The sequence below is a fragment of the Thunnus thynnus genome, chromosome 13 (genome assembly GCF_963924715.1).
Source record: "Thunnus thynnus chromosome 13, fThuThy2.1, whole genome shotgun sequence".
NCBI lineage: Eukaryota > Metazoa > Chordata > Actinopteri > Scombriformes > Scombridae > Thunnus > Thunnus thynnus.
Window position 1 is genome coordinate 18,721,481 of NC_089529.1, and position 10,091 is coordinate 18,731,571.

A 10,091-nucleotide genomic window follows, 5' to 3' on the forward strand; every position below is an offset into this window, starting at 1 on the left:
GAGAACCACTCATCCAAACAACTTCACACGTAGAGAATGCACTTCCTCGATTCCTAATCAATCCACCTGCCAGGTATGAAGTAGATCAGACGAACGGTTCTCCAGATATGCGAAGGACAAACGTACATACATACATATAGACAGACAGAGATTCCTTGCTTTATATAGAGAGATGAACATTTTTCTATTCAACCCTGTAAATCCAAACATAATTTTTACTTAGACAGTATCTATATTCCTCTCTCTAGCAAACACATACTGTGTATTTAATATGCATTTCAAACTATCTGAAGGCTACCTGAAGACATATAAACTTAGTAATTTATAGGCAAATAATTCTTCTCGAGATGTCACATGTGTGAACATTAACATTTTATAAAGAACAGCAATACTTACAAAGAAAAAAGGACAAATGTCATCTTGCCACATCTGTATGCACATGCGTCTATGAGGCCTATAGCAGAGGTGGGATACCAGGAAAATAAGTCCTGTATTGTCATGAGAGACAACACACACACGTAAGTATTACCACAGTGCATCGAGGGATTGAGTCACTGCATTACTTTGCCAGGCAGTGTAACTAAATAAGTCCCCAAGCTAAAATATTTACCAGCCTCAGTCCAGCTGGAGTGCAGGGCCAATACTCCACATCAAAGATTCAACTAATGAGATGAAGCGGCACACTGGCTGTGGTGATTGTTATGAGCTCTGCAAGTTTTTAATCTGTATAATAGTATATACACATGCCATTTCTGCAACAACTCTGTTTGCTTCCAAGTCCATTATTAATACATTTGATGACCTGGTTTATGACCCTAATGGATTTTTAATGAGGTTATTAATTATAGATATACTAGCAAGCATAGATATTCTTATGCAACCTGTTGATGAAGCATTAGGAGCTTTCATATATATATATATAAGATCAAAGCTAACGTGTGAAAAAACAGACCTCAATCACAACTTACTGTCATTTTCTGACCACAGACTGAAAATCCCACTTTGCCCACATGGATGGATACACTGTAAATACACTGGAAGTTTCTAAGCATGGCTAAAAAACTATAGGCTAAATTAGTGCTGAAACGATTAATTTGCTGCTATTCTGTGTTTAACATCATTAATTGTGCACATTTGGGTTTTGGACTTTTGGTCAGACACAGAAGCAATTTTCACCTTCGCCTTGAGCTCTAAGAAATCATTTGATAGCCCTTAAAGTACCCCTCTCATCCGAAAAGACGACAAGAGTTGGACACTTGAAGGCTCTTTTCACATTCATCTGCTAAAAGTCGAAAGTTTCTCTATGCTCACCTTAAAACTGAGTTTAAAGCGTGTACACACGAGCATGATATGTGACATGACAACTAGTCTGGAGCCAATCCTGGTCCTGTATGCAACTTAGTGATGTTGAAACTTGAAATCTATGGTTCACATACACTGAGAATGGACTTTACAGTGAATTAGGAAACATCTTGTGTCTGGCAGTTAAACTTTTGTAATAAAAAAATATTTGCATATTTATCGATTCTGAATTTTTTCAATGAGGAAGAAGGAAAAGAACTAGATCATTTCACTTTTTTGTGGAAAAACAATATCAGGCACAAATGATTATTGTATCAGTATTTTATATGTTTTAAAACATATCTGCAGGGGATCTTTAAAATATCAAACTGCAGACCTGCCAACACTGAACGAATTTTTTGAGTACCATTTCAGTGACTTTGATGTGTCAGATGCAAATCACTGCTGTTCGCACAATGAATTATTGTACATGATTTGCAAACATACGAATAACAGTACATCATTTGCATACATGCAGCAGTCAAACAGGCAAAAATGTGAGGGATGCACTGACATGAAAATTCTTGATAACAATGACAGCTTGTTTCACCTGCTTAAACACAGCTTACCGAGGAGAACAATTTCATTTAGGCTAAACACTAACCTACCACTACTGCCGCAATTATACAGTTTCTATTGTTTACACCTCCACAATCATCAAAGTTTAAGCCAATTAGATTTTTGAAAATACGATTTTCAGCTAATTTGAAAAGATGATGACTGGCTGTAAAACCCAAACCAGCCTAAACAGACTATTTTGTGGCTACAATAGAATAAATATTTCAGAGCTGGTTAACACAACTGTTCTCATTATGGGTGGTCTATTACTTGATGGTATGATGACCTACTAACAATTCAGGCTGAATATGAACGTGGCTGTTGAAACAGTAGAAGTAATCACATTCCTCCTTACATATTGTACTTAATGTGCAATGAGGGGTGTTTCCTTTCCTTGAATTTTCCTAGGGTAGGCAACGTTATAGACTACAGTGCCAAAACACACACACACACCTCCCGGTAACTTTCTAGGTGATGTTATTTCTGCAGCACGTGCACTCGCTTTTTTTCATCCTGCCATGATCTGGTCCTCTCATTACGTTTATAGGTTTGGCTGCAATAATAATTATGAATACAGTACTATGATTTAACATACCTAGTACGTTTAACAATCTGCGACACATGGACAATAGTACTTAACGTTACTTTGCCAACTTAAATGCCTGCACAAAGCACCTAGCTTGCAAATTAAGTAACATTAGGCTAACGTTATTAACGTGAAATATTTTCCCATGGTTGGCAGATCTGCATTAACTTAACTAATTTCACAATTTCAACTTTCCCAGTCCATTTACCAAAGGAGTTAAAAGAACCATCTTCACTTGAGGAACCAGCCAGCAAGAGTGAGGAGGAGGAACGAGAGGGATAAAATCAATGTCGTGTTGCTATTGATAATCAATTTGCATGAATCATGATCCCTGCTTCATATTTGGGTAAAGGTAGGGTAGCAATGAATCTGGCGCTATGATTGGTCATTGTACCAGCGTATTTTGATGTCAAAATGTGTACCTGCTACGCAAAAACCATAGAGGTTGGCAGGTCTGAAATTGTGTTAAAGCCTCTCAAACTGTTTAAGTTGTACAGTCTTATTACAAAAATCCAGCGGTTTGCAACAAACGATCAGTTACACAAGACAGTGGTTCTTCACTTTCGGTTTTTCCAAAACAAACACATCAATTTGATCCAGAATGGTGTTAAAAGTCAGTGACTGCATGTTCATGTGTATAAGAGAGAGTATACCCTGACAAAAGCAAGGCAACAATAGCAACAGAGCTGGGCTGAGTCGTGCCCTAATTTTCTTCTCCTACATCCTACGTCACAGCTAGAGGAAGACCCCCAACCCCCACTGTGCTGTACTGCAGTGGCAACACACACACACACACACTTTGACTGAGCACACACATCTTATCATAAGCAGAAATGTACTTGTAATGGTAAACACACATGTTGTATGATCTCTGTGCAAATCCAGAATATTCATACTTATAGAGAATATGCTTTATGCATAAAAACACACACATACACACCAATTTTTCTTCTTTGTTCGTATGCGATGAATTCAGGGGAATGCCTTCAGACGGAGTGACACCCTCCCCACTTCTTCTCCCCCCCCCCCCATCACTTCCATCCTCTCTACAACCTAGATTGCTCTACTCCAAGCTCCTCTACTGGCGGGTAAAAAAAATAAGGCCATGTTGGTTTTTTTAACACTATTGTGAAAGACAGCAACACCCCCACACACTCTTTCTCTATTACACACTCTTTCTTTCTTTCGCCCCTTGGCACATACTCTTCTTTTGCTCAGGACCTTTCAAAAGACGGTTCACTCCCTCCATCAGCTATAATTGAGAATTAGTTATGGTGCGGTGTGCATTTGTGTTTGTGTGTGCGTGTGTGTATGTCTGAGACCCTCATCTATCAGCAGAGTTGACAGTTGAGCCACTGAATGACTGCTATTACCCTCCGTATGTTTCACCAACAGCACAGTGGGTGGCTGCAGCAAAACAGACAGAAGGTAAAGAGAGAAGAAGATTGAGAGAGAGAGAGAGACACGGATTGCAACAGTGCATGGTCAGTTTCAGGGAATTCCCACTTCTCTTTCTGTGGGACACTTACACACACACCCTCTGTTAGGGTAATGGCTTGCTTGGAGGGTTGCTAGGGGCAGTTAAAGGTTCAATTTGAAGTCAGAGTAAACGCCTGAAAACTAGGCCATAATCAAGATGGCGCTAATGGGTGGAGGGCTGTTTTTAACCAGTCACAGGCCGCACGCCACACGGCGCACGATTTGTGTGCTTTTAGGGTCAAGCTTTTGATATATGTACTGTACTTAAAGCTATTTTTGGGACAACTAGCTTTTCAGATTTACTATGTTATTTTCAAACAGAAGTGGTTCCTAGAGAGTAATTTTAGTTTTGGAGCTATGTTTATAAAAGTTTAGGTATCAACTATTTCTCCAATGGGCCAACGTCTACAGGCATTGTTTTATTGGCTCGATCTGCTCTGTCCATCATGACCAATATAGAGTGCTAAAATAGTCTTTGAAATTTTACTGTTCAGTCTGGGCGTTTTTGTCCAAATTAAACCAGACAGACTTCCTCTTCAGGCAACAGCTATCTATAAATCAAGACTATTTTAAATAAGTTAACTTTGAGTTTTCCTGCCTAAATAAACCCTTGAATAATTCCTTAAATTCTACAATATTTTACTTTTTAACTACCTGATCAATTATCAAAACACTTGCTGTCAATCAACTAAAAGAGTAATCGACTGATCACTGTAGCACTTAATAATATATAGGAGTCATTTAATACATGTATGTAATATGTATGTACGTCCTTTTCTCCTTCTTTGTCTTTATCTGTTTCTTATCGCTGTATCTGCATCCTGATATGTTAATACATCTGGTAGCATCATCTCATCAGCTTGTTGAAGGTTAGGATACATACACACTCAGATTACACACTGTAGGCCACATACGCAGCGTGCACACAGAGGTCGCTCAGTCTCATCTCATAAATACTTGTTAAGGAATGTACTATATCCGTATTTAGAGCATATATGTGCAAACGTGCGTAAGATTACACATGCACATGAAGCCAACACTAACAGGAGACTCCGCTGCACCCTGAGCTGCCTCCTCTCATGTTTCATGCTTCAAGGCCCTAAAAACACAATTTAATGGTTGAGGAAAATGATCGATCGCTATGACAGAACGATAATGTCATGCTTTTACTGTGACACGTGTGTGTCTGTATGTGTGTGCGTGTGTGTGTGTGTGTAACTGTGCATGACAATGTGATTATTATTCTATGTGTTTATGGTGGAGATGACTCTCAGACTGACACATTACTAAGTCGAGGAAGCAGCGCTGTCAGTATGATGACCTCATTGTGAAAAACTCACCATGACAGCTGAGCCATGGGACTCCAAAACAGGACCACGCGTTGTATTTGTATAGTTACAGGTTGTACTGTAGGATTGTTTTATTACTGCGATCATGAACTGTGCTATTGATCATTTGAGTAAATGATCTACTGATTGAGAGACTACCACTGGTCAGCTTGACTTTTGGTTGAGTTGTTGGGAGTTTTTTAAGCTGACAGTGGTATTTTTGGACTGCACTGATAACAGATGTTTTGTACCAAGTATTCACTGTTTTTTAATGTTTCCTTTTACATGTCTAAAGGTCAAAAAATTACAAAAATTCTGTGTTTTACCCAGAATTCATTATTCAGTTGAGTCAAAAAGCAGCTATGACACAATATTATATATGTTATAATTAATATATAATACATATATAGTATGTATATATAAAAAGGTCTACAGTAGCACTCAGACATTGTGAATAGACGATGTGCTAAGCGAAGTGGCTTGAACTTAAAGTAACTCAGACGCTCTTCACACTTTCAGCTGAAAACACAATCACTGTGTGTCGGTGCCACATAAACTGTCTAAACACGGTGACTTGTTTCCCTCACCGCAGCAGTGAATGCTCAGCTAGTAATAAAGGTTTCTTTGGCTGACTGAGCCATGTCATGTTAGAGGTGGAGCAGGGAACCAAACATTACTACTGGCTCCATAATAACAAACTAGATCTGCCCTTAAATGACATCTGGCTAACACACTTTTAGACTCACACACATTTGTGTCTGTGTGTGTGTGTATATGTGTGCGTGTACAAAGTTTGTGTGTGTCACATAACTGCATATTCAAGGGAGACTTTGTGGTTTTTAAAATCTATATCGAAACAGCTTGTGTGTGTGTGCACACGCATTTGTCTGGTTGTGTGCATGCATGTCTAGATGTTTGCATAAACTATTGACACCCACAAACAGGATAGAGGTGCTATAATTGGCGATGGTGGTTAGAGTCTCGCTATGTGAAATATATGAAATGACACAAATGAGAAAAAGTACCTCTTGACATGTCAAAACTACTGATTCACTCACATAAGAGGAGAAGAAGGGAGAAGCAAAAACATCCATTACCTCATATCATTCATCAGCTGATAACGGTTTATCACATATAACATATTTACTGTATCAGTAAATATGTTTTCAGATATGCAAAATTGTTTCATTTGTATTTTTATTTACAGATAATATTTATAATAATTGTCATCTTGACTTTTTCTGTTATATTTCCTGTTACTTTCATCTGATTGATGAACATTATATGCAGCACAGTAGGTGCAGTCTGTGCATTTTACCTCTGCGCTTTCTGCACTTGGCAACATTAATTATTTAAAGAAACCAACATCAGCGACAAACAGCTTCACACTGACTGCACCCCAGATGAATCCATAACATAACATACAGACCAAATCTTGAGTTTTTTTCTGGAAATTTCTGGAAATTTCTGGAAATTCAATGGATTCAAGTGTTTAAAGATAAAATGAGGATATATGGGAATGTTTGTTTTTGGTAGAAAATTAAATTTAAATTGAAATTAACCTGATAAATCAACATACTACAACGTGTTGATGCAAAAATCCTGTAAATCCAGTGTTGCCATAAAGCAGTCCAACTTATTGAATTAAAACAATGCAATGGCCTAAAACACTCACAGAAAAAGCTATATCTATATCATCAACAAGTCATCATAAGATATTATTTGTAAGAAGAAGAATATGTGAAATCAAATCAAATCATCATATCACCCTATACAGGCCGTGTACACTGAACTGTACTGATAAACCCAGACAGGACGGAGACATAATGACGGGCTTCAGTCCACAGTGGCACTGTTAGGATCTGAGTAACATGGCACATGGTGGTTGTAAATGTTTCGCTCTCTCCTTCTGTGGTAGCATACATGTAGTCATTACAACAAAAACACATGTGAAAGCTGTCAGGAGACTTTGGGCAACCTCCTCCAGCAGCAATTAGCAACTTAAAAAAAAAAAAAAAAAAAAATCCCAGGACAGACCTGACAGGAAAGACGTGTCACAACTCACTGAGTCTCGTCTCATGTACCAGCAAAAGCCCGTACTACTGTGTAGCACAGGTATAAAAAGATTAACTAGGAAAATGTGCTGACTTGCTCTTTCTAGGCAGCACCCTGTTACAATAGCACAGAACAAGCAAATGACTCTCTCTCTCTCTCTCTCATCCCAACCTCAGCGAATCAGACCATGCTGTTTGATTTCTAGATCTCGCCAATGGACAAAAACAGATGTGTCTTTATAGCAACACATCAGCTGACAGAGCTTTGTGGTGACAGAGAACAGAGCTAGTTTGTTTTTAAAAAAAAAAAAAAAAAAAAAAAAAAAAAAAAGGTACAGTCGATGACACAGGGGTGGAAAGTTCAGGTTAACTGGTAGCCTGGTCTGTCCTGGACCTCCCACGATTTTTCTTCTTTTCGTTTCTAGACCAGTGTGAATAATAATATACTACCTACCAAAACACAAGAGCATCAACAGTATCAGGAGTGTCCATGCATGTACCATGTTGCATCATGCAAAGTAAACACAAATTTAACCCACAAGTTGAAACGGCAGCCGATCCTGTAGCTACGGAAATGAAAAGACTTGCAGTAAATAGGCTTTCGATGCTGGTAACACAATTTCTTCTGTCTATTTTCAAGCCAAAACAATGAAAAAAGACGTAATGCTTGACAGGTTGAAGACATGTTCAACTTGACAATAAATATGTAGTAAAACACACTGAATCACTTTCATCTTGTGAGAGGATACTGACTTGCTGATATGAAATATCTTATAGGCTTATAGATAAGATTGGACATTGGTTCTATCCCTAATCAATAGAATTTGTGATACTTGGAGGCGTGGCCGCTGTAGAAAGTGTCATTAATATTCTCACAGCAATATCTGACAAAAGATTTCAGAGTACATTCATCAGATAAATATGAGAATAACATGACTGTTATATGTTTTAGTTTGTTTTTGTGTGGTTAAGTTTAGTTAAAATGATCTTGGATGATGTGAGTTGAAGTTATTTTATCTTAAGTTAGCCTTTATTCTTCTGGTGTTATAGTTTTTAAGTCATGGTGCACATAGTGTAATATAACAAGAACAAGCCAGACTGAGTTGACAAGATCGCCATATTTTGCACATCACATTAGAATATTGGATTTGTTTTTACACACATTTTCCAAGAGTGAAGAATGAACGTAAGATAAGCAGCAAACCCGGACATGAAATACAACTTCAGAGAAATAAATCCAGTCCTCTCATGGATTCAGGCGGAGGTCAGATTCTTCCTGAACCTTAACAACAGCAAAGGCTCACCTAACTTAAACCATCTCAAGTCTTATTGTACCTAAACATATCAATTTTTATATTCAATTTTGATGTTTATGATTAAACTGAGCCTTCCCATTACCCTGGTACCCAGCCGCCCAGCTTTTCATTCATACTGTATTTATCAAATAACAAAAAAAACTGGTTTTCCACATTCTGACTCACCTCATAAACAGTCAGGAGGGCAAAACAAGCTACTCCCTCGTGTCTTTTATAACAGCTATTTTACAGGATGAACTTTAGTAGTCAAAAACCTTTATCAACATTAAACGACATCGCAGCCTTTGACGCACTCGTGCACATACCAGCACTCATCGGTGTGAGTGAATGCCATCTAAATGCCTCCTAATGTAGGCTGAGGAGAACAAATGTGCTGACAGCTCCAGAGGACACTGTGCACCGCTCCACTCAAATTCACCCAACTTGCCTCTTCACCTCTGTTATGTGCCTTATCAGTGGCGCACAGAGTGTCAAGCAAGAGTGTCAGGTTTTCATATGATTTCAGTGTAAATGAGATAAGACCTCCAGAGCAGTTGAGATGTCTCTTTCTCTTTGACACACACACACACCTGGAGGCATCTCAACTTTTTTCTGTAACCCATTCCCAGTCCATAATATGGGCAGTATGTATGAATGTCAGTGAGTTAATAGTGCAAAAAGACTCATTTCTCTCACACACACTTACTTTTCAAAGCCTGGATCAGCGCCTTGCCGTCTTTAATCAGCTCCTTGATGAACTTATTGGTCTTGTCCAGCTCCAGTTCGTGGGACTTGAGTCTCTCCCTAAACTGCGGGCTGTCCAGGTAGCAGTCACTGAACTCTAGGGCAGGAAGTCCCATCTTCTTCTTCTTCTTCTTCTTCTTTTTAGACACAACCTGGACCACCCGGCAAAAAGCTCCGAGCAGGAGACGGAGGAGCAAGAGGAGAAGGAGGAGGAGAGAAATCCTTGACGTGAGGTACTACTGCTGCTGCTGCTGCTGCTGCTGGAAATGATGGAAAATCCAATTACAACATATAAACAACCCGGCGGAGATGTATCCAACAGAAAGGACTACCTAGCTACATAACCTTCTTTTTTTTAGGTAAACATTCAAGTTGACACAAGCAGGACTGTTCCTATTTCTTTCAGAATAGCAGCAGCAGCATCCAATTCAATGAAATAAAAAGTCACAGCAGACTAGCAGGAGTGTTGGCGGGGTTTTAAAGAAAAGTGTCCACTTGCTCAGGTGAACCGGTGCTGCATTCCTCTCGACCAAGTCATTCTGGACCGGACAGAGTCAGACAGAGGCGAGGAAGGTGGTGCAAAAAAAAACAAAAACAAAACTAGGCTCGTAAATGCGGTATCTTCCCTGGGCGGTTTTAAATGCACTGCTTTCTCCCCTGCCCTGCTCAGCTCAGCGCCGCAGACCGTAATCAACCTACCCCAACA

At 39.0% G+C, this 10,091-nt stretch overlaps 1 protein-coding gene across 1 annotated transcript in view; it reads right to left on the minus strand.

Annotated features, from left to right (window-relative positions):
* Positions 1–10,091, minus strand: part of LOC137195834 (rho GTPase-activating protein 26-like) — a 111,563-nt gene extending 101,472 nt beyond the window's left edge. Inside the window, exon 1 of the mRNA XM_067608478.1 lies at positions 9,348–10,091. Within this exon, the coding sequence (XP_067464579.1) occupies positions 9,348–9,501 (154 nt within the window). The 5' untranslated portion in view covers positions 9,502–10,091. The remainder of the gene's footprint in view (positions 1–9,347) is intronic.